At 38.5% G+C, this 25,789-nt stretch overlaps 2 protein-coding genes across 7 annotated transcripts in view; one reads left to right on the top strand and one right to left on the bottom strand.

Moving 5' to 3' along the window:
* Positions 1-9,465, top strand: part of LOC106137434 (steroid hormone receptor ERR2) — a 39,780-nt gene extending 30,315 nt beyond the window's left edge. For 5 of the 6 annotated variants that reach the window (XM_060949307.1, XM_060949308.1, XM_060949306.1 and 2 more), the window contains 6 exons: positions 482-727; positions 2,180-2,392; positions 2,686-2,871; positions 3,238-3,396; positions 4,097-4,269; positions 4,724-9,465. In XM_060949307.1, the coding sequence (XP_060805290.1) occupies positions 482-727; positions 2,180-2,392; positions 2,686-2,871; positions 3,238-3,396; positions 4,097-4,269; positions 4,724-4,886 (1,140 nt within the window). In that variant the 3' untranslated portion in view covers positions 4,887-9,465. Of the gene's footprint in view, positions 1-481; positions 728-2,179; positions 2,393-2,685; positions 2,872-3,237; positions 3,397-4,096; positions 4,274-4,723 lie in introns of those variants that run through there. The other variant, XM_060949310.1, reaches the window with a different exon arrangement.
* Positions 9,466-10,099: 634 nt separating this feature from the next.
* On the bottom strand, positions 10,100-25,227 carry LOC106137411 (probable cleavage and polyadenylation specificity factor subunit 2). Its single transcript, XM_060949298.1, has 14 exons — positions 24,880-25,227; positions 22,578-22,843; positions 21,887-22,132; positions 21,187-21,374; positions 20,323-20,445; positions 19,406-19,506; positions 18,727-18,876; positions 17,411-17,609; positions 16,663-16,753; positions 15,189-15,375; positions 13,678-13,768; positions 12,315-12,426; positions 10,734-10,924; positions 10,100-10,260 (listed from the first exon to the last, which is right to left on the bottom strand). The coding sequence occupies exons 1-14, from the start codon at positions 25,026-25,028 to the stop codon at positions 10,168-10,170; spliced, it is 2,187 nt and encodes a 728-aa protein (XP_060805281.1). The 5' UTR covers positions 25,029-25,227; the 3' UTR covers positions 10,100-10,167.
* Between the last annotated feature and the right edge of the window lie 562 nt (positions 25,228-25,789).

The raw sequence follows: 25,789 nt of genomic DNA on the forward strand, positions 1-25,789 counted from the left end.
TGTAAGCCAAGCTGGGAAGTTAATTAAGCTAAATAGCGAAAAGTAAAGTAATATAATCGTTTACTTTTGTTAATTATACTTACTTTTAGCAGTTGTTTCTTTCGATTGCCACAATTTTATATATTATACTAGCTGTGCCCGCGACTTCGTCCGCGTGGAATAGTTATTTTGGGCATCATTGAAGCCCTCAAGGATAAATAATTATCCCCGTGTTTTCCACATTTGCCATTATTTCTTCGCTCCGAATAGTTGCAGCGTGATGTTATATAGCCTTAAGCCTACCTCGATAAATGGTCTATTCAACACAAAAATAATTTTTCAATTCAAACCAGTACTTCTTGAGATTAGCACGTTCAAATAAAAAAACAAACAAACTCTTCAGCTTTATAATATTAGTATAGATAAATATAATACCGACTATCGATATTAATTAATGTAAGCAAATAAAAATGACAATCGAAAAAAAAATTCCACTCCACAGCCACTCGAAATAGAGACCAAGGAGGAGGTGAAGTTCTGCGTGTCCTCCGGCGAGAACACCATAGGTGGAAGCACCAGCCCTGAACAGCAGCACTGTTCTTCTACCACGGCCGCGGCTGCTACAGGAACTACTGATGATGACGCTCCAAGAAGACTTTGCCTCGTATGCGGTGATGTAGCATCAGGGTTCCACTATGGAGTCGCCAGCTGCGAAGCGTGCAAGGCTTTCTTTAAAAGGACTATTCAGGTATGAAGCACATCACTAAAACTGCTAAGAAGCTATGCACTTCGTCTATTAAGGGATTAAGCGTGACATCCAAAGGGACCACAAGAGGAAACGTCAGCTTTGAAGACCAAGACTGTTCTTCTACCTTGTCTGGCGCTGCTACAGGAACTACTGATGATAACGCTCCAAGAAGACTGCCTTTTCTGCGGAGAAGTAGCTTCAGGGTTCCACTATGGAATCGCCAGCTGCGAAGCGTGCAAGGCTTTCTTTAAAAGGACAATTCAGGTATGTACCACATCACTTAAGCCACTAATAGTGACATGTTCCTTCACCAATGGATGATGATGATTGCTCCGCTGAAAAGAACTAATCAGGTATGCAAAACTACTTATAAGCAACGTCGTAAGTACTGTAGAAACTGCGTTACCTTCGAAGACAATGTCGAAGGATTAAACACCAGCTCTGAACAGCATGAACTGTTCTTCTACCACGACTGGCGCTGCTACAGGAACTACTGATGATGACGCTCCAAGAAGACTGCCTTTTCTGTGGAGAAGTAGCTTCAGGGTTCCACTATAGAGTCGCAAGCTGCGAAGCGTGCAAGGCTTTCTTTAAAAGGACAATTCAGGTATGAAGCACATCACTAAAACTGCTAAGAAGTTATGCACTTCGTCTATGAAGGAATTTAGCGTGGCATCCGTAGGGAATACCACAGGAGAATACGTCAGCCTTGAACAGCAACAACTGCTTTTCTACCACGACTGGCGCTGCAACAGTTGTATGATCATAAAATAACTGCCTATATTTTAGGAGCCCATATTTTAAGCAGTATACTTATTGTAATACAAGTTTGCCATTTCTGTTATAATAATGACGTGTGGTGTCAAATATAAAAAAAAGAATAGGACCACTCCATTCTTATCCATGGATGTCTTAAAATGTGACTAAGGGATAGGTTATAAACTTTGGCTTCCTCTTGTGGGCGATGGGCCAGCGACCTGTCACTATTTTAATCTCAATTCAATCTTTAAGCTATTAAGCTTTAAGCTTACAGCTGAACGTGGCCTTTCGGTCCACTCAAGAACGTTGGCTCTGTCTACCACGCAAGGAATATGGACGTGACTATATGTATGTAGTAAGTGCTGTGTGGTTCCCGGCACAAATACAAAACAAAAAAGAATAAGACCACTCCATCTCTTTCCCATGGATGTCGTAAAAGGCGACTAAGGGATAGGCTTATAAAATTGCGATCCATTTTTTTTAAGGCGATGGGCTAGCAACCTGTCACTATTTGGATCTCAATTCCATCATTAAGCCGAGCAGCTAAACGTGGCCATTCAGTCTTTTCTTTACTATGGGCTCTGTCTACCCCGTAAGGGATTTAGACGTCACTATATGTATGTATGTAGTTATAATATAAATTTTGCTTAAAACGGCGACCTGACTTAAAAAAATGACGGTAACTTGTTACAGGGCAACATAGAATACACGTGCCCCGCCTCGAACGAGTGCGAGATCAACAAGCGGCGGCGCAAGGCGTGCCAGGCGTGCCGCTTCCGCAAGTGCCTGCGCACGGGCATGCTGCGCGAGGGCGTGCGGCTGGACCGCGTGCGCGGCGGCCGCCAGAAGTACCGGCGCGCGCCCGACCTGCCGCCCGCGCCGCGCCCGCAGCTCGACGACATCAAGGTGGGTGTGCCGGGTGGTTCCCGGCACCAATACTAAAATCTATCCTCCATTTCTGCCTTATGGATCACGAAAATGTAGATTGAGGGATAGGCTATAAACTTGGTATTATTATCCTAGGCGATGGGTTAGCAACCTGTCATATATCATACCCAGATAAGTTCCTATAATTTTTTCATCAATAAATGAGCAAAAAATTTCTCACCAGGAGTTTATTCAAAGATATTTTTACTTAAAGAACCTGTTCCGAATAACATATGCTTTATTATTATAACACTCTTTTTGCATTTCTTTAGGTGTTAGAAGTCCTCACATCTTACGAACCGGAGATGTTCAGTTGCGCTGCGCCACCGGCCGGGGTCACTGACCCCGCGGCTAAGACCCTCCACTTGTTGGCAGATCTCTATGACAGAGAACTGGTGGAAGTCATCGGCTGGGCGAAGTTGTTACCGGGATTTACAGAACTGCACCTCAATGATCAGGTAGGATATTGAAAATTCCATATTTCCCTCTCTTTTTTTTTGGAAAACCTTCACTGAAACTGGAACTGGAAGACGACATTAGGCTAAGTTGTTGCCAAGCGTCACGGATCTGTGCATTAAATCCATCAGGATTTTAAGATTTTTTAAAATATTTTATAGTTATCCAGTTGTGAGAAACACACCACATTTTATTATTTGCATTATATTTTTCCTTACTGTAGTTTTTATGTACAACTTACTATTTTAAAATGAAAACGAAAATACGAAATATGAAAACCTTAGCTTTAGATGATTTAAAAAAAAATTATTGCTTTATATACTTAAGACATTACAGAATAAATTATTTGATTGATTTAATTGTGATAGATGCGTCTGCTACAAAGCACATGGGCCGAGATGCTAAGTCTTATGACGGCATACCGCAGTATGGGTGGAGGGTCTCCGCTGCGCCTGCGCTTCGCCAACGACATGGCGCTCGACGATCAGCAGATGAGGGACATCGGGGCGCACAGCTTGTATACACATGTGAGTTTATTGTTCTAAGATTTTTTTTCAATATTTTATTAGGTTAATCGGTCAAAGACTGTGTAAAACACGATATAATGCATCGAGGATGTGTATAGGCCTTATCTACGACATCAATTGATTTTTCGAATTACATAGTATCCCACCGCTGCCACTATTTTATAAATTATTTAGGATCCTACTGTTATTATTTTGTTACTATATGTGTAAAATAATCGAACTATACGGGAAAAACTTCGTATAATATTGGAGTGTGATTTCTCGCACAATGTGGCCTTAATGTCTCACTGAACATAACTTTTTGGCGCATTTGGGTAAAAGCAAGTCCTTGTACGCAATAAATTCCTTAAGATTATGTATTACTAAGTACATTATATTTTTGTTGTTGTGCCGTGTGGTTCCCGGCACTAATACAAAAAAGAATAGGACCACTCCATCTCTTTCCCATGGAAGTCGTAAAAGGCGACTAAGGGATAGGCTTACAAATTTGGGATTCTTTTTTAGGCGATGGGCTAGCAACCTGTCACTATTTGAATCTCAATTCTGTCATTAAGCCAAATAGCTGAACGTGGCCATTCAGTCTTTTCAAGACTATTGGCTCTGTCTACCCCGCAAGGGATATAGACGTGACCATATGTATGTATTATATTTTTTTTGATAATGTAGTAAGAAAGTCTTGACTTAAAATGTTTCTCTACAGTTGGCAGGAGTGACGCGGCGTTTAGAAGGCGCCGCAGCGCTTCGTGAAGAATGCTACCTTCTTAAAGCGCTGGTCCTGGCGAACTCAGAGGCTCGTATTGATGAGCACGCCGCTCTGAGGAGGTTCAGAGACTCCATACTGTTGGCGCTGAATGATGCTGTCGCTGTCCTCAGGTAGTGTATCCTTTTTTTCTATAAGTCTTATTTATGTGTGTCCGTGTTAAGATTATTTATATGTTGTTGACGACCTGCTTGTTAAAATGGTAGTGTGCTTACTTGTGGGACGAGTTCAATACTCAGTCAAGGCAAATTAACAATCTGATTAATCTGGGTTCTTGATTGTTCTTCGTTGCATATTTATTATAAAAGACTAGCCGTCCCGGCTCGACTTGCTGTGCATTTTGTGGGTATGAAAAAAGATGTTGGCCGATTCTCAGACCTACTCAATATGCTCCCAAATTTTCAAGCCGTTTCGGAGGAGTACGGGAACGAAAATTGTGACACGAGAATTTGATATATTAGATAGTACTGTTGCAACATTACAACACAGGTATCGAACTTACAATATGTGTAATTCTTTCTGTGTGTATGTATTTATATACATATATTGACGGTTTGATGATTTCAGGCCGTACAACGCGAACGCGACGCTACAACAACTCCTACTGGTTCTGCCGGCGTTGAGGCACGCCGATGTGGCGGTGCGCCGGTTCTGGTCCTCCGTGCACCGAGACCGGCGCACGCACATGAACAAATTGTTCGTCGAAATGCTCGAGGCTGGGCTCCGGTAGACGGAATACCTGCACATTTTCAGCTAATGTGACATAGTTAAGACTTGGAAGTCTTATGTGGCAATGCGAGATAGAGGCTGGGTTACAGTAGACTAAGCGGTGAATGTGGCTGTGTTTTGACTCCTTAAAGTGTATATACTGCAAGAGATTCAGTTTAACGTGATATAAGTGGATTTGAAAATTGGTCCTTCGATACTGAGACAGCCTTACAGGAAAATCAGTTCAAGTAGCTGTCTTGCGGTGTATGGGCGACGTGGTATGAATGACTACTGCGACAACTATCGTCCCACGCGGTATCGAGACAGTAAAGGTTTGATAAGATTTTGGAGTTGGTTCGACATTTTAAGACACTGTGCTGGAGTTTGAAAAATATCTCGTGTACCGAGATATTAAAGGCTATAACTGCGAAATTGAGAAATGAAAGGAGAATTTTTAAGATCAAACAGGGTTTGGGTATGCGGAACAAATTGATGAAATTGGCTTGTGATTTACCATGAGTAACGTGGATTGTTAATTGAGGATAAGACTGGAAACGGGGGCTTGAGTTTTGGACAATTCGGTTAGAAGCTAACTTTTTGGTTGTCAAACTATGTGTTTAACTTTAAGTGAATCGTGCGTTGAGACACTGTTAAGTGAATGCGCAGAAAACTACTTTTTGTTGATAAATGTAATTTTTTTTAATATCTGACACCAGATGTCTGTATGAGATGTTATTATTTAATATGTACACTTAAAAAATACACCGTTTTGTTCTATTTGATCTATTGTTTTGATAATTATATGAAATTTGTAAATAATTTTGTAGAATTGAACATTTTGACAATGTTAGATCATCTGGTGGCGAGATTTTTATATAGAACAATTCAGTCTTTAACATGTCATCGATTACAGTCTTGGAAAAGTTAATCAAGCACACAACGCGAAGATACTTAGAAGAATTGTTCTTTACCAGTTCAAAAGCTATGATGTACCTTCGACTAGCGTTGACACCGCGCTGGCTAAGTACTAACTGTCCGACAAAATAAATCGACCAATCAGGGTGAAGGTTGCGAAATCAAAACGCGCTGTTATTGGTTGATTTTAACTGGATTCTGACTTAACGTCTTAGATAAATTTTATATTCCGAACGTTCGTGTCTGTCAACGAATATTCTTTAAAGATGTAATTAATAAATTTGAATGTGCATAGCACTCAAATTTATGTAAATTGTTGTATATAGAAAAAAGAGTTCCAAACTCGATTGAGTAGATGTAGTGTAAGTAAACTTAGCCGGCGTAGTCGCGAAGGCGTCGGGGCGCGGCGATTTCACACATATCACATCACTTATATTTTTTTTTAGAAAAGAATCAATGCTGTGAATTATCTACACGACGCATTATAAAAGTCTCAATTGGCTTATGTAGTCGTCTTAAACAACAAAAGAGGTCGGATGGATGTATACAGTATGTGGTAGCGAAAGACTTCAGAAGTTTCGTTTAGAAATTAATATAATAAACACACATAGTAAAGTTTCAGTCTAATTATCGCGCAAATTAAGTTATTTGCGATTACCCTCACTCGCTCGGTTGACTTAAAGAAAATTTAAGTTGATGTGTGAAGACTGATGCAACATCCCATTATTTTATTATCATTATCACAATGCATTGATGAGTGAAATGTCATGGCTGTGCAAGCAAAATGTCTTCATTAATTTTTTAACACAATTAAAAAAAAACACAACGACGCCGCGCCCTGCGCCATAAATGTACAAAAAGGACGGATCTAGTACAAAACTTTACATTTTTGTATAATATTATAAAAATTATATCTAGTTTTACTTGCGGTAAGGGCCGAAATTTGTATGGTCGTGGAAAACATGGTGATTTAAGATATATTTTTTTTTACATCAATTCGAGATACTGAGTATGTCCATATTGAGTTTTGTAGTTTATTTAATATTTTTAAATAACAATTAAATCTTATTATTTAGTATTTTAAACATAAATACTATATCAATTGGTGATGGCAATGACGTCAAATTCGTACATTTATTTTTTTATATTTTACATGGTCTTATGGTGTCGCAAATTGGGACGATATATTGGGTTAATTAAAAAAAAATAGGATACTTATTTTATTGTCTGATAAAAATGTGTTTTACAAGATAACAAAATTATATAAAACTTAGTTAAGTTTTTTCAAAATTTATCTGAATTGAATGTTTTACGTATTGTAAAATGGCTGTGTGCTCGTTTTCCCCGACCTTACGTTGGTGCCGTATTCGGCGCCTTACCATTATACGTTGTTTATGTTGACGACATGGTTTTTGGTAGCTCGTAACTAGAAACTGACGCAGATTGGCTAATGTATATGAAATTTAGTAATGAAGTTTAAAAATTTATTGAACAGAATATATTTTAAAAATACGTCTACATTTTGGTAGATTTATCTGCCGTCCGTACCAATAAAGAAAGAAAATTTGTATATTTGTTACAATAAACTGTAAAAGTACCGACTTAAATGAAATTTATCGCAATGATAGATCATTTGGAGAAGCGTTTCTTAGAAGCTTCGGCCAAAAGTCTTGTTGAAAGTAATGTCATGACAGATATGACAATCTAGGTATTTTTATGTATGTTATTCAAACTGTTAGCGCTACATGCTCAATGTACCTAATTTTATATGAATTGTCTGAAATAAAATTATTAACGGAATTCAGATAGTGTATGCTGCATCAATTTCTAGTTATGCATAAAGGCTTCATGTTTAAAATGATTTGTTGAACGAATATTTTGTTTTTATAAGAAATAACACCCTATTTCTACGGAGAGATCTATTTTGTAGAACTGTTCCTCAGCATAGACGTAGATTTAAGTGTTGCCATGCTAACGTAATGTACAATATTGTTAATACAAACATACAATAAGTATACGCTTAAGATTATGTGATGCTTGACCAAGAAAATAATTGTTATTATCTGTTAATTTTTCCCCTTGCGAAAAGAATGTTTAAGTACAAAAATAAGAATGAAAACTTCATTTTAATTTAAAAATTGCCAGTTGTAAAAAATCATGAGTCTAACTAACGTAGCGATTTGCTTTTCTGGTCAAGCTTCAGATATTAAATAATAAACAAAGGAACAGTATAAATACCTCAATAACCTGTTACCAAACGGAATATCACAGAAAATTATATTTATAATGTAAAAAAATGTATATCTAATATTGAAAATTGGGAATTGATTGGACACGAAACAAAAACTCGCGCCGTCCCTTTTGTTCGTATGAGAGAGAAAGGGACGGCTTGATGTGTATTTTAAGTTAGGGAAACAGTAGTAACTGAAAACAGTTAAAAAATTCCAGTGAGTTATTTTAGTTGTTCATGAAGCCGTAGGTAAATTTTGAGACCTAAAACTTGATGAAAAGAATATTTCGCTCAAATATCTTATGTCAATATGTTTACATGAAATACAGGCCTGTTCCAAGATGGCCGTCTAGCGCGTTTTTTTAGTACTTATGTACTTATACACATACATACATTTTTAGTTCTTTTTGAGTTATAAACTAGATATCGTTTTTTCCACGTAACACATGCACAAACCCATCTTAACCAACTAAGTCCCAGTTTAATTATTGTTTATCTACGGCTCCATGGTTTTTGTAGTTATTCTTATGTTAAGAATATTTACGTTGTTTAGTTTAAGTGGTTTTTAACCGTATGTGGTAGTTTCAAGGTGTGTACAGTTAATTACGTGCCAGATATATTAGGAATAAGTTATATAATAAAATACTACTTGTTATTCGGAGGTTTTGTTACGGTGCTTGTTGTACTATTTTGATAATTTGCTATATACGTTTATCTTTTATGCTTTTCATGAGCGGCAATTGTGTCGAGAAAGTGATTTATAATGCAATTTTTTAATATTTGTAGTTCACTACTTACATGAATTTGTGTGATTTTTGAACCGCGTAGAAATGTATGCCACTTGACACGCACATTTCTTGGAATATGCCATACGCTATTATAACTTACTTATTTTAATTTTTCGCTGTGAGATTAAGAGTCATTGTGCAGTACTTGAATCATACTTCCTTATTATGTTGTACTGCCTATGGGCAAGGCTTAACCGACGATATAAAAGGTGGTATATTTTTCTATGTGGACCCCTGTATAGTGAGAATAACCGTTGCTGTCAGAATGAATGACACGATTCTCTACATTACCTACTAGACTAGTTCATTCGTTTTTTTTTGTCTTTACAGTTTTCAACACTATGTAAAATTTAATTTATTCATGTTCTGAACGGACTTGTGATGCAACGTGGCAATTGTGTTTCTTATCGATATGCTTCTATTGATTTAATATCGACTATCGATTTAGAACAATTGTCGATAATTCACCAACACTATTGGCCTAATCGCCGCCATTAAGTTCGGAATTATTTAAATAATTAGAAAGCTGATGTTAAGAAATAAGTTTTAATAGAGTAGTGAATCGTACTCGTGTCTTATTTAATTTAAATGAATAGTACCTTGTTTCTTTACACACTGTTATCGATTGTGACCTGGTTCTGTATATGTGAAATAAATTGTAAAATGGTTGAATGTATTTTTATTACCTTAAACTTTATTATTTTAATAGAAACGTGTAAAAAATCTTATAGAATGTATACATGACTTGTTCTCATTAACAAACAAGTTATATGGGTTAGGTTCCCCCGCAGATTACATTTTAACATTGTAAGGTTACTGATTCGACTATCGAAGCTCAATGTATGTATGTATATAATCATGTCTATATCCCTTGCGGGGTAGACAGAGTCAACTGTCTTTAAGACTGAAAGGCCAGGTTCAGCTATTTGGCTTATGATGGAATCGAGATTCAAACAGTGACAGGTTGCTAGCCTATCGCATACAAGAAGAATCCAAAATTGATTTGCATTTATAAGGTAAGTTTATTAGAGTATTAAAACATTTTACAAAATTGATTAACAGTCGAAACTATGTTTAAACTTATGTACTGTAGATAGCTAACTCTTCATTGCACCATAAGAAAAAGAACAGACTACTACACTACAATACTATACTTATATATTGGCCGAGGACGTAGAGAAAAACAAGTGCATTGAGTACATGTAAAATATTTTCTAACTACTTACACAAACAACAATAAAACCAACTACATAGGTACTAAAAATTATATTTTAATCTAATATCCCATAAATCCCATTCCCACACTAAATTTACATCTAAAAATCAAAAACCAGTTTCATTATTATCAATTTATTTACAATCAGTCAACACTACACTATAGCGAATTGTTCGTAGAGCAATTCCCTTACTTTGTAATACTCTTCGGATAGTACGCCTTCCAACGCCACTCGTCCGTTCTCCAACTAGAAAGAGAAATATTGGATCAAGTATGCTACCTTGAGGGACATCTATGGACTAACAAAACAGTATAAGATCAAGTATGCTACCTTGTGGGACACCTATTAACCCATAAAGGATTAAGAATGCTACCTTGTGGGCCGCCTGTTAACCAATAAAGGATCAAATGTGCCACCTTGTGGGACGCCTCTAAACCCATAAAGGAACAAGTATGCTACCTTGTGGGACGCCTGTTAACCAATAAAGGATCAAGTATGCTACCTTGTGGGACGCCTCTTAACCAATAAAGAATCAAGTATGCTACCTTGAGGAACGCCTATTAACTAATAAAGGTTCGAGTATGATACCTAGAGGGACTCCAAGGCAAACATCAAAGAGCGACTTAACGAAATTTGTTTTATTTATATTCATTAAAGTTTTTAGAAGTTTTAGCATTTATCATTAGGATTTTCTATTTGTTTGATATATCTTTACTTACTCTTCTTATAGCCAAAGTCCCGTTACAGCATTCCAAAGCTCCTCCGGAGAATTCCGCATTGAGTCCCAATTTAGCAATAGCCGATCTCAATTCTGACAGCCTCACAGAATTGATGAAGGCCGCCGCGTGCGGTGTGACAGAATTCGATGGCGCCGGTTCTAAAGACATGAGCTGTTCGGTCGGCGCGTCCTCTGTAATAAATAATAAGTCAATATACGAAGAGCGTAGAATTAGGAAGAGATCTTGAGGGAATCTTCATCGTGTGGTTTTTTAAGATAGAACCACTCCATTTTTCCCATGGATGTCGTAAAATGCAACAAAGGGATAGGGATATATAACCTGTGTCTTTTGCATCACACTTAAACCGGGCACCTTATTGATTCCAATGACGCTCAAATAATCCCCAAGTTAAATATATCCGGGCAGAAAGGTGTGGTCTCCGGGACAGAGGCGTGATTTATGTATGTATGTTTGTATGTATGTGCCGTGTGGTTCCCGGCACCGATACAACAAAGAACAGGACCACTCCATCTCTTTCCCATGGATGTCGTAAAGGTCGTCTAAGGGATAGGCTTACACACTTGGGATTCTTTTTTGGGCGATAGGCTAGCAACTTGTCATTATTTGAATCTCAATTCTATCATTAAGCCAAATAGCTGAACGTGGCCATTCAGTGTTTTCAAGACTATTGTCTCAGTCTACCCTGCAAGGGATATAGACGTGACCATATGTATGTATGTATTATATGTATGTATTGGGGTAGAAAGATGTAGCTTCCGGGAAAGAGGCGTGTTTAATGTATGTACTAGAGGCCACCCGTGACTTCGTCCGCATGGAAACCCTACCAATCCCGCTAACCCCGGGTACTCCGGGATAAAAAGTAGCCCATATATTATTCTGGGTCTTCAGCTACCCACATACCAAATTTCATCGTAATCGGTTTAGTAGTTTTTGCGTGAAAGTGTAACAAACATCCATCCAACTGACATCCTGACATACTCACAAACTTTCGCATTTATAATATTAGTAGGATGTATGTATGTATGTTAATTTGACAAGAGTCAAGTTTAATTGTATTTTTTGCCCGTTCGTTCCTATATACTTAAACAGTAATTCAATTCTTTCATTTTATCTTAGATCCATTTCCCTCTTTTCTTACTCTGACTGCGCTTCACCTTCAATTAAGTAAGCTTTAAATCTATCGCTATATGTGTACTCATATGTATGTCTGTATATATGTATGTGTGTTTGTATGTATGCATGTATGTATGTATGTGTGTATGTATGTGTGTATGAATGTATGTCTGTATGTATATATGTGTGTATGAATGTATGTATGTATGTCTGTATGTGTGTGTGTGTATGTATGTATGTGTGTATGTATGTATGTATGTCTGTATGTGTGTGTGTGTGTATGTATATACGTGTGTATGAATGTATGTATGTGTGTATGTATGTATGTCTGTATGTGTGTGTGTATGTATGTATGTGTGTATGTACATATGTATGTATGTACATATGTATGTACGTATGTATGTGTGTATGTATTAATGTGTGTATGTATGTATGTATACACCATACCGGCGGTGGTGTCGGCGGGCGGGCGCGCGGCGCGGGCGCTGAGCCAGGCCAGCTCGGCGTCGCCCGCGCGCCGCCACGACAGCGCGCACATCACGCTGTCGGTCAGCTTCACCTGCAACACGTTACAAATGTTGTAACCACCATCTTATACAGGCTGACTTTAAATTCACCTGCATAAATTTAACTGTTAAGTATGCTCATCTAAAGGATATTTAAAAACGTTAAAAGAAAAATATCGGTTCATATTTCAGAAAGTACGAAAAAAAAAGTATCAAAATCCATGATCCTAAATACGTCATATCATCCCCGGCGGCCGGCGGAAAAGCGACGCGTAAGATTCAGAGGTCAACGACACAATTCATTCTGCTACGCGATCTCGACAACTCTGCACTTTACTTGATCTTGATACTAGAATTTTTTTTTCTGACATTTATTTACATGTTTAGCTTTAATTTCTTTTTGTAGTATTGATCTTTAATAAAGCGTGTGACGTAGTTTTTGAGGGTTTTTTAAATGTGAAAATGATGACGTTTAATTTAAATAAAAATAGGCTCAAACGGCTCAGAAGCATGGGTATAGTCTATGTTTAAAAGGATGCAGTTGTTTTAAATGTCACCCTGTATAAAATTCTCGTGTCACAATGCTCGTTCCCGTACTACTACGAAACGGCTTGACAGATTCTCGTGAAACTTTGTGTACATATTGAGTAGGTCTGAGAATCGGCCAACATCTATTTTTCATACCCACAAAATGCAAAACAACGGTTGCCGGGACAGCTAGTAGGTGTAACATGATTTTGAATTTATATATGTATATATATGATCCGGTGATGTGATGATCAATGATCCGGGGTCACTGAGCGACTCATATCTATTTATATATATATATATATATTGTAACAAGATTTTGAAACGTCCGAGATAAAAGCGAATTTTAAAAGCGATAAAATTTACTCCTCTCGATATCTCGAAAACTACTAAGCCAATATAGATGCAATATGGCAGAAAAGAAGAGGACGCACGATAACAGAGGATTTTTGAAAAAAAAAAATCGCACTCCGTTCATTTATAATTAATTTTATATTTCACGATTGTGTGCTTTATCGTAAAAATAATAAGATCACTTTTCGAACGGACGGACGAATTTGTATTTTTCATGCACTTCCCGTCACGATTTGTGTATCTTATTTCAATTTTTGTTGAACAAATTTAATTGAATTACAGAATAACATACATTAATGGATGACAGAAAAATATACGTGATTGAGATAAATATCCGCTTTTCTATATTTCTTATTTAATATGGATTTCGAACAAACAAATTGTTCGTGGCCATCAGAAAATGCGTAAATTTAATAACGTACCTGATAAATGTGTGATTCCGTGGTAGCGTCGACAGTTTCACCTTTGTTTGGTGCGAAGTACTTCTCGACGGCGCTACGTTCGCATTGTTTTCTGAAATTTGAAAATAACATACATACATATGGTCACGTCTATATCCCTTGCGGGGTGGACAGAGCCAACAGTCTTGAAAACACTGAATGGCCACATTCAGCCATTTGGCTTAATGATAGAATTGAGATTCAAATAGTGACAGTTTGTAAGCCTATCCCTTAGTCGCCTTTTACGACATCCATAGGAAAGAAATGGTCCTATTCTTTTTTGTTTTGGTGCCTGGAACCACACGGCACAGTTTGAAAATAACAAATCTGAGAGTTGGCTAGAGTTGGCTGCGATGTGCAGAAATAGTGACAAATAGAGTCAGATAATGACATTTTAGACTATTACTATTCTGTATGTCTGTAATTTACATTGAACGAATCACCACATGGGTGCCGTAAAGGGCAACTGAGGGAAAGGTTACTAAACTTGTGATTCTTCTTGTAGGCGATGATAGTTGCCCTTTACGGCATCCATTCGACATAGATGTAGTAATGTAAATTCAATTAGAAATGTATCAAAAACACACTTGAGAGCAATCAGAGCTGGTGTTTTAGCCCGCAACCCCACCACGGCGTGGGGTTTGCACTGCGCCACCACTCGCAATAAAGACTCGCCGTCGCACCGCCCTTTTCTGCCTATCCCTCCGCCAAAAAAGCGTGATACATACCTACATTATAGTTACACCTTCATCGCTTACGGGGCAGACAGAGCCTACACTCCCAAAACGACTCGAAATTGCGATTTTAACATGTTGCTAGCTCACAAGAAAAATCACAAGTTTATCAACCTTTCCCTTAGTTGTCCTATACAACATCCATGAGACATAGATGTAGTGGTCCGTTCAATGGAAATTCTATAAGAAATGGTATCGAAAACACACTTGAGAGCAATCAAAGCCGGTGTTTTAGCCCGCAGCCCCACCACGGCGTGGGGTTTGCACTGCGCCACCACTCGCAACAAAGACTCGCCGTCGCACCGCCCCTCCAGCTCGATGTACTGGATGTTAGCCTTCACGGCATCCATTACACATAGATGTACAGGCCTACCACTTTTATAAGTTACATCGGCATTGTTCGACGGCGCAGAACAGTACAACCGACCGCCGAATCTGGCCGAATTACAACATTAGTGAAATAACGAACTTATTGCTACTACACAGGATTTAAAATCCCAAAACAACAGGAGTCGTGTATCTCGCTCATTACCGACTACCGCGACGCTCCTGTGAACTCCAGACATGGCGCGTGCGCAATCAGCCAATAGCGAACTGTTTTGATCCCGCGTTCAAATAGCGCACTGTGATTGGTGCAGATATTTTCGCGGCATGACAAAAATTGATTTCTGAGCAGGTACCTACATCGGTGTAACTTATTAAAGTGGTAGTAGGTACTGTAGTAATGTAAATTCTATTAGAAATGTATCAAAAACATACTTGAGAGCAATCAAAGCTGGTGTTTTAGCCCGCAGCCCCACCACGGCGTGGGGTTTGCACTGCGCCACCACTCGCAACAAAGACTCGCCGTCGCACCGCCCCTCCAGCTCGATGTACTGGATGTTCGCCTTTATGTGCACCTGCCGGGTAGTGGCGACGCATTTGCTGGGTATTTCCGTCATTTCCTCTGAGAAAAAGATAGAATAGAATAGATTTATTTTCAAAATTGGATAAAAGGTATCACTTATTGACGTCACATAACTTAAATCTAATTATAACTACTACCGCTTCCAAAGCGCATGTGTAGAAGAAGCGGCGGAACAAACTACACTGCAGCATTTTCATCGGACGTCAATTTACAAATATAGATCTCTTAAATCTAATCGTGGATCAATGCACATTGTCTACATTAAAAAAACAATAATATGACATATCTACATCTGTTCTAATATATTATTAAGCTGAAGAGTTTGTTTGTTTGAACGCATTAATCTCAGGAACTACTGGTTCGTTCGTGGAGAATGATATAGGACACTTTTCATCCCGGTCATAACCAAAGTTGTCATGGGATTTGCGAAAAACGTATATTAACATTTGCAGGTGGCGCTATTCTCGCGCGGGTAGTAATACTTAATTTAAAATAAATTGCGGAGGGGGCGCTAATAAATCATCTAAATTCGCGCGTGTAGATAGCGCTAAATTCGCGGGCAAAAAAGCTAGTGGACCATAAAACATACATATAATCACGTCTGTATCCCTTGCAGGGTAGACAGAGCCAACAGTCTAGAAAAGACTGATAGGCCACGTTCAGCTATTTGGCGTTAAGATAGAATTGAGATTCAAATAGTGACAGGTTGAATCCCAAGTTTATAAGCCTACCCCTTAGTCGCCTTTTACGACATCCATGGGAGAGAGATGGAGTGGTCCTGTTCTTTTCTAATGGAGCCGGGAACCACACGGTACACATGACCATAAAACCTGTGTATAAATATAAATATATACGGGACAAATTACACAGATTGAGTTAGCCTCGAAGTAAGTTCGAGACTTGTGTTACGAGATACTAACTCAACGATACTATATTTAAATGGTTTTTTTATAATAAATACTTATATAGATAAACATCCAAGACCCAGGCCAATCAGAAAAAGTTGTTTTCTCATCACGCCCTGGCCGGGATTCGAACCCGGGACCTCCGGTGTCACAGACAAGCGTACTGCCGCTGCGCCACAGAGGCCGTCATGTAATATAATATATTGTTAGCAGATCTATTTTTCGTAGCCTATATAAAGGCTTGCCTACATGGCTCAACACGTTATCTTGGTGATATATTTCCGTTTTATGCCCATTCTATGCTTTCGTTCTTGTGTATGATAATTTAATTACATAAATTCAATTGTTACTATTAAATAGTCTCGAAATATATATATTTTTTTAATTAAAATATTCCTTCTGTGCTAAAAATATTGTATACCTTCAGGTTGCTGAGTGGGGGGAGGCGCGGGTGGAACATCTCTTATTTCTCCGTCGGGGTCCACGACCTCCGCTAACCTGTAATCTTCGGGCTGTAACAATCAAATTTATTTTCTATATAAATAGGAAAATCGACTTAAACACTTTGAAGAATCCACATGAAGTATGCAGATCAAGTGGATAATAACCACGTATATATCCCTTGCGGGGCAGACAGGGCCGACAGTCTTGCAAAGACTGATACGGCCACGTTCAGCTGTTCGGATCAATGATAGAGTTGAGATTCAAATAAATACAGGTTGCTAGCCCATCGAATAAAAGATGAATCCCAAGTTAGGCCTAACCCTTAGTCGTCTTTTACGACTTCCATGGGAAAGAGACGGAGTAGTCCTATTCTTTTTGCATTGGTGCCGGGAACCACACGGCACATATACATATACACATGATGCCGCTGGATTCTTCAAGTCCAACATACTGATTGGTAAGATGTATGATTTCATAACTATGATATCCGCCGCTGTGCCGTGTGGTTCCCGGCACCAATAGTAAAAAGAATAGGACCACACCGTCTCTTTCCCATGGAAGTCGTAAAAGGCGACTGAGGGTTAGGCCTAACTTAGGATTCATCTTTTAGTAACTATTTGAACCTCAACTCTTTCATTGATCCAAACAGCTGAACGTTGCCGTTATCAGTCTTTTCAAGACTGCCGGCCCTGTCCACCCCGCAAGCTCTAAACACACACACACACCTTTATGATCTCCCCGTAATCATCGGCCCTGGTGCGCTCCTCGTGGCACGGGTACATGGCGTGGTGCCGCTTGTTGGTCTTGAAGCAGCCGGCGGGCCGGCCGCCGGGCCGCGCCGGGATGTCGTGCCGGCCCGTCACCACCCACATCTCCAGCTCGCCGTCCGACTCCGAGTCGGACGACAGGCCGCCCGTTTCTTCTCTGTAACAAGGATATACTTTTTTTTTTTTTTTTTTTTTTTGGGACAAATTACACTGATTGAGTTAGCCTCGAAGTAAGTTCGAGACTTGTGTTACGAGATAAATACTTATATAGATAAACATCCAAGACCCAGGACAATCAGAAAAAGTTCTTTTCTCATCATGCCCTGGCCGGGATTCGAACCCGGGACCTCCGGTGTCACAGGCAAGCGTACTACCGCTGAGCCACAGAGGCCGTTATACTGTATGTGTGTATATACTGTATGTGGTATATACATTTTTTTTTTAATTATACTGGACAAATAACACAGATTGAGTTAGCCTCGAAGTGAGTTCGGGACTTGTGTTACGAGATACTAACTCAACGATACATACATACATATGGTCACGTTTATATCCCATGCGGGGTAGACGGAGCCAACAATCTTGAAGACTAAATGGCCACGTCAGCTATTTGGCTTAATGATAGATTTGAGATTAACTCAACGATATTATATTTTATAAAAAATACTTATATAGATAAACATTCAAGACCCAGGCCAATCAGAAAAAATATTTTCTCATCATGCCCTGGCCGGGATTCGACCCCGGGACCCCCGGTGTCACAGACAAGCGCACTACCGCTGCGCCACAGAGGCCGTCTACATACATACATAAAATCACGCCTCTTCCCCGGAGGGGTAGGCAGAGCTACATTTTTCTCTTCTGACCTTTCTTCATCTGACCCTTTGCCAGGACGTCCTTAATTTGATAAAGATATGTTCGTCTAGGTCCAAAGGGAAGATCTTCCTGTAGGCAAGATGTGATGCCTGGGGAACCGCGCGACAGACGATGTTTAATATATGCTCCAATCCATGAAATCAGTAACTATTGACTTTATTACAGTAATAGTAAGAGAAACCTGTCATTGGCCTTATAATAGCATAAGATTAATACTGTATTACTATTTAATGTATACGCTGTTGGTTTCTTTAATAAAAAAAAAAAATAAAATAAAAATCTTTGCTTGCGCGATTTAGACTTTTCGGTATTTTTTTTTACAGATAGCGCGTAGTCGCGTGATTTTATTTTTGTCACTTGTGGCGTATAGATGTCGCCACAAATTCAATCACACTTACTTGACAGTATTGTTGACCTTGAGCCTCTGCTGCTGAAGGAACTCGTCCAGCTCGGCGCCCTCCAGCCGCACCCGCTTCCTCACGGTCAACTCGAGAACGCGATCGCCGCCATTTTCTATGAGATCCCTTGCGAGCGTGCCAGGTGATGTTCTGGGAACAGTATCATTATTTACTTGTTGAACGTTATTAATTCATATATAATCACGTCTATAATCCTTGCGGGGTAGACAGAGCCAGCAGTCTTGAAAGGCCACGTTCAGCTGTTAGCTTAATGATGGAATTGATATTCAAATAGTGATTTGTTGCTAGCTCATCGCCTGTAAGAAGAATCCCAAGTTTACAAGCATATCCCTTAGTCGCGTTTTACGACATCCATGGGAAAGAGATGGTTTGGTCCTATTCCTTTTTTTATATAGGTGCCGGGAACCACACGGCCAAGGTTATTGACAATAGGTAAATATTGACAAAATGATCATAATTAGACAGAGCCTACGTAAGGTGCTTATTTAAAATATATATATATATATTATAATAAATATAGCAATATAATAAAAATATATTGATTAACAAAAACGTTTTATAAAAAGACTGCAATGCAATCTAAACCCATAGTGAACAGGAAAACCTTATAGGTAGCTGGATGACACGAGACATCACGTACCTATGTAAAAAACCTTACCTAGCAGTCAATATGATGGAATTGTTAGGATGCGGTGACCACAGTAGAAACAGGTCACGAGCAAACCCTGACTCCAGGTCTGGGAACGAAGCGAGTACCACCTGAAGGGAAAATACAATTTAGAAGCTCTACAAATACATACATACATACATAAAATCACGCCTCTTGCCCGGAGGGGTAGGAGACTACCTCTTTCCACTTGCCACGATCTCTGCATACTTCCTTCGCTTCATCCACATTCATAACTCTCTTCATGCAAGCTCGGCGGTTTCGGGTACTTTTGACCTGACCCTTTACCAGGACGTCCTTAATTTCATCAAGATACGTAATTTATTACATACATACATATCTGCATCCCTTGCGGGTGAGACAAAGCGAACAGTCTTGATAAGACTAAAAGGCCATGTTCAGCTGTTTGGCTTAAAATAGTGGCAGATTGCAAGCCCTTAGCCTAAAATGAGAATCCCAATATTATAAGCATATCCCTTAGTCGCCTTTTAGGTATCATCACTTATTGACGTCACATCACTTAAATCTAATTATATCTACTATCGCTTCCAAAGTGTATGTGTAGAAGAATTTATTTGACATCAACCAATGTTGTAAAACCAAAAGATTTGACAATTAATAAGCGATATGAAGTATCCTATAATAATGAATAAAAATTTTGAAGTTGAATAAAAAATTTTGAATTTGAATTTATTTCTTTTCCGGCTCGAAGGACCACATGGAAAGATGATGTGGTTTCTTGGGTAATTGTTAGGAATATTGAGTCAAACAAATTGTGGAAAGGTGCAAAAACTGTATTGTGACCGAAACAATCTTTACGAAAACTACATTGACAACATCATTACGTTTGACGTTTTGTATTATAAGAAAGTAAGTTTAATAGGCAACATCTGTATTTATTAATTTACCTTAGGACCCGGGGTCCGGGTGACCTCGCTGACGGAGTGGCAGAGCTGCAGGTGTCTCAGCGCGAACGGGTTGCTACGAGCGCCCTCGAACGCTCTCGTCAATTTGTCACTCATCCACTCTATCTGTAATTAAAAATGATATAATCTGTAATTAAATGTAGCTATACTTTAAAAAAAAATTTTACATACATACATATGGTCGCGTCTATATCCCTTGTGGGGTAGATAGAGCCAACAGTCTAGAAAAGACTGATCGGCCATGTTTAGTTATTTCGCAAAAAAAATTGTACATCTTGTAATTTGGCTAATAAACTTAGGATTCCGTTTTTAGGCGATGAGCTAGCAACCTGTCACTATTTGGATCTCAATTCTATCATTTAACCGTGCTGTCTACTCCGCAAGGTATTTAGACGTGATTATATGTTATGTTAGTACTTTTAATAAATAAAGTGATTCAAGAGTTTATAATATGAGTACTTTTAATAAATAAAGTGATTCAAGAGTTTATAATATGATTATTATTCATGAGTTTATAAAATGTATAAATGGTACATACATAAATATAGTCACGTCTATACCCCTTGTGGGGTAGACAGAGCCAACAGTATTAACAAGACTGATTGGCCGCGTTCAGCTGTGTGGCTTAATAATAAAGTTGAAATTCAAATAGTGACAGGTTGCTAGCCCATCGCCTTAAAAAAAGAATCCCATGTTTATAAGCCAATCGGTTAGTCACCTTTAACTACATCCTTGGAAAAGAGATGGAGTGGTCCTATTCTTTTTTTGTATCGGTACCGGGAACCAAACGGCACAAAAAATATATATACCTACATAAATGGTAACACTATAAAATTAGGTAGGTACCTGAGACTTGGCAAATTCCACCACATTGTAGCTGACGTTGGACAACAACAGCAGGGAGTACGCCACCAATCCCGAGTCCTTGTTCCTCCACAGCTGGTCCAGCATATGGGCCAGTTCTAATACACGGCCCGCCGTGTCCGTACAGACAAGGACGCAGCCTCCGCCGCGTAGTGTAGTAAGAATTGTTGCTGAAATGAGACAGCAATATATAATGAACTAAATTTTTTTGCTGGAATATATAATGAACTAGATTTTGCGCGGGGGCATTCACATGCGTCAGAATTTATAGAAAAATGTAGACTGTAGTATTCATACAGGTCTACATCATTCGATCTCAGTTTGATCCAAAGGTTTGACTGGCAGAGAATGTCTTGTAGCATTAACCCGTAGTACATTTTAGTGCATAAAGTTTAAATAATTAATTCTATCTGCTTATCAAATTTCATCAAAATCGGTTTGGTACTTTTTGAGTTTATTCGTTACAAACATTGAAAATTACCTACAAACCTTTTATTTTTATTATAAGTGTGTTAGGGGGGGGGTAAGGTAGGGGTCCACTTAAGTCCACACACAAGCTAAAGACACAAAAGCCAATAAAAAATCCTTAGGACTTTTATTTATTTGCAAATTTATGTTCTGCCTATAAAGCGCTTCTTGTAGATTTTTTCATTGGTAAAAACATCAAAATCGGTCCACTTACTCATAAGCTTCTCATCTCGCAGCCTCCTCCTCGGCTGAATATAATCAGCGTTCATAGCTCCGAGCAACATCAAACTAGGCCGCATAAGCTTCTCAATCTCACACCCGTTCAGATGCCGTTCCTTCTTGTGGTTGAAGTCCGGTGCGTACACTATATCCTCTTCGCCGGGGGCTGCGATCCGCCACACAGTGCCGCCGAGGGAGTGGCCGGCCGGCAGTGGCGTGATGCGGAGCCCTAGGCCTTTACCTGTAATTTAAAGTACTTAATTGTATTAGTGATTGTTTTTCCAAAGACATTGCATTTTACATTCTTCACAGAAAGTGAAGCAGTTGGCACGCACAAGGTTTTTTCTTTCACCAGGACCAGCAACAGTCTTGAACATACTGATAGGCCACGTTCAGCTGTTTGGCTTTACGGTAGAATTGAGATTCAAATAGTGACAGGTTGCTAGCCTGTCGCCTAAAAAAAGAATCCCAAGTTTATAAGGATATCCCTTAGTCGCCTTTTACGAAATACATGGAAAAGAGATGGAGTGGTCCCACTCTAAAATGCCAGGAACCACATGACATTGCTAAATAGTGTAAACCATAGTGACTGAACAGAAAAACAAAAGCCGAAACCTGTACTTAATTTTTATTTGTACAATTCTTCTTAAAAATAAGCACCACAGAACACTTGTGCAAATCCTTACCTTTCATATCCACACTCTGATTGTACTTCAACTGCGTAATCCTATCAAAAGCAGCGTCAACATCGTCCAACGTAAATAGGTCAAATTCTGATACGTTCTTGTGGGACTGGTACAGATCGTACATAAACATCTGGCCCATTTTGTAAATAGGCAACGTTGCATAGATCGGGCAGTTTAGGCCTAGTTTGCCCACAGCGTACGGAAGAGCTCCAAGATGTAGGGGATCGGAGTGTGAAAGCAGGACAGCATCGATTGTGTTGACATGTCTGAAACAAAGTAAGTCATGAAAGGAAGAGAGAATAATGGTATTAATAAGTTTAATATTAATCTGTGCTATAAATTTATTATTGTTGCAAAATATAGATTGAGGTTGGCTTGATATTTGTTTTTGTTAAAAACTGCAAATGACTGAATTTTTTATGTATACCTTAAATCACGCCGTTTTCCTGGAGGGGTAGGGAGAGACTTAATTAAACTTACTATTTAAGTTGTAATAATGAAATATAAGCAAATCAGCCACAAGTTCACTGCTGGTTAGGTCCGAGACCTCCACTTTGGTCAGAAAGAGTCTGTATATTTTAGCAGCATTGATAAGCTTTTATTGTATAAACAATTACAGATCCCTTTGTATCAAATTCAAACTTATTTCTGCAACTACACATAAGATTCTAAAAACTATATTGTATTAGATATCCTTCCAGTGCCGGTTTTAGCACTACTAGCGCCCTTGGGCGAGATTTCTTCGGCGCCCCCTAACTGCAATTCAATTACATACGAAAAAAGGCAATGGGTACAATAAAATAACCATCTATTAAAAAAAATCGTTTAATAAACTAATAAAATTTCACTTTTCTAGCCTTTCTATCGGCAAACTATTTTATTAAACATTCAAAGCCGATGTTTTCTGCAATTTCATTTTCGATTGACAAAGTTGCTAAGTTTGTTAATCTTGATTGAGAGATTGTCGATCGCAGATATGTTTTAATCAGCTTCAGCTTGGAAAAACTCCTTTCCCCACTGACAACCGTTACAGCTATAGTCAGTAATATTCGCAATGCTATCCATACATTTGAATACAATTCCTGTAAGTTGCGATCTTTAATAAAATTTAAAACATAAGCAGGGGAACCACATTCTGATCAGACAAAAAGGATTTCAGGCTTATGAGTTCATCACACAACATACAACCATCTATATCTGATTTAGAATCCACAGTTAATTTCAATTGGAGATCACTACAGAGTTTGACAAAGTCAGGTTTTTCAGGAATCTATTTTATATCGTATAAAAAAGACCAGCAATCCGAGTTCTCATTTAACTGTTCATATCTTTCATTAACTGAAAATAATGTAGCGAGAGTTAAAAAATTCTACCTCAAATTTCTTTTCAGGAGAAACAATAACAATTTAACACTTTTAAACACAGGTTCTACTTCCAGTTCTTCAGCCAATTCTTTTGCAGTTGAAATAGCGCTTTTAAAGCCTGTATTTCTATATTCTTCCACGAAAGTGCAGCATTTTTTCAACATTTCTGTGCATTTACTGAGATCTATATCTGGTGATTGTAGAGATTTACTAACGACGTTAATTTGAAAAAGTATGTCATACCAAACAACCTATGAAACTATGAAACTGAAATCTTTTAACTGTTCAGCTAGAGCAATAAGTATTCAAAATATTAAATTAAACTGCTTATCACTTTCATTTTATTTCACTGAATACAAAAAATAAAAATTATAAACTTACTCCAATACCATGTACAACGTCAAACAGAACCATTTGATTCATCATGATGTAATATCGCGGACACAGGCGCTCGGTCATCTCTAAGCCGATTTTATCGCTCGCAGCAAGAAACAACCACACACACGCTCCAGCTTAATGTTTAATAAACATGCTCAAACAAAAATGTCCGCGAATGTATGTACGTTGTTCTGTTTTACCATAATATTTTTCATGTTGAGTTTGTGAGTGAGGCAACTTGAAACCAAAAAAATATCCCTTACGGTTATTGTCTTTTTTCGCCGACCCAGTAGGTCTTGCTCAATGAGCGAGGGAACTATAAGGGAGCGCCTGTGGTAAATTATAGAGAATCAGAAAGCGGCGCCGGATGAAAAAGGGCGTCGCGGCCAGCGGCCTGCGGCGCCCCGTTTCGTCCGGCGCCCCTGGGCAGTCGCCCAACCGCGCCCTACCCTAACGCCGCCACTGTATCCTTCAATCTATAAAGGAGGATTATTATACCACAAAACATCCAAGGAATAAAACATGAGCTGATATGATGAAATATAACCTCAAACACCGACCTTTTCAATTCCTTGATGAAGTCCATATCAAACTTCTCATCCCACCCGCAGTCCAAGAGGAACTTGAATTCGTCTATCTGTAGCACGTAGCATGGTGGAGACTCGTCTCCAGCACCAGAAAGGCTGTGCAATTTGATGATAGACGTCATCTTGCTAACGAAATTTTAGAAATGCCGGCTTTTCACAAGTAACAGCATACCTATACGTATCGATATTAAAGTACAGCACTTATTATGAATTAATAAGAAAACACATAATTACATATTAATAATTAAAGAACACAACGTTTCATTTGTTTTAACCAAAATACGACTGTTTAAAACACAAAAATCGGATTTACTTGCTGTGCTGTCATAGAATGACATTGATGTGATATGTTTTTTTGTGATTTTACCCGCGCTTCCATTAACATTTTACCATACAGCCTAAGAAGTATTTCTATGTCGTGCACTTTTAATTCGACCACTATCCATAGAAAGTCACTATCAAAGAAAGGAATAAAGACGGATTGAATGTTTACAGATTTCTTGAATAGTAGTATCTTCTAAGACTTATGAAAAAAATACCAACAAGATTGTGTGAAGAATTTAAGTAAATAGATAAAATAACCTTGGAGTCACGGTACTCCGGGCATCACACCTAGCCTGGCAGAAGATCTTCCTTTTGTGGCGGTTGAGCCCGAACCATAGCTCCCGCTACATGATCAATTTTTGTATTGGATTGCGATCTTGCATTTAGAGAGTAAATGTTCGATAGACTTATTTAGACAATGCTTGGTGTAATAGCTAAAAAAATAATCATACAACAAGGTCTACTTCACTTCTAAGTAGCTACAAATGTTAATAAGATACTATACAATATACCTACTGATCACATTGTCATGTACTATGACTATTACTATCGTATAGGT

Source organism: Amyelois transitella, chromosome 18 (genome assembly GCF_032362555.1).
Source record: "Amyelois transitella isolate CPQ chromosome 18, ilAmyTran1.1, whole genome shotgun sequence".
NCBI lineage: Eukaryota > Metazoa > Arthropoda > Insecta > Lepidoptera > Pyralidae > Amyelois > Amyelois transitella.

What these genes read in the sequence shown, in the direction of transcription:
- LOC106137411 (XM_060949298.1), bottom strand. Translation starts at nt 25,028, where the DNA reads ATGACGTCTATCATCAAATTGCACAGCCTTTCTGGTGCTGGAGACGAG. An exon ending in TCAGAGTGTGGATATGAAAG is followed by an intron (nt 22,133 to 22,577) that starts GTAAGGATTTGC and finishes TTTAAATTACAG; the next exon opens with GTAAAGGCCTAGGGCTCCGC. An exon ending in CCCCACTCAGCAACCTGAAG is followed by an intron (nt 15,376 to 16,662) that starts GTATACAATATT and finishes TCTTTTTCTCAG; the next exon opens with AGGAAATGACGGAAATACCC.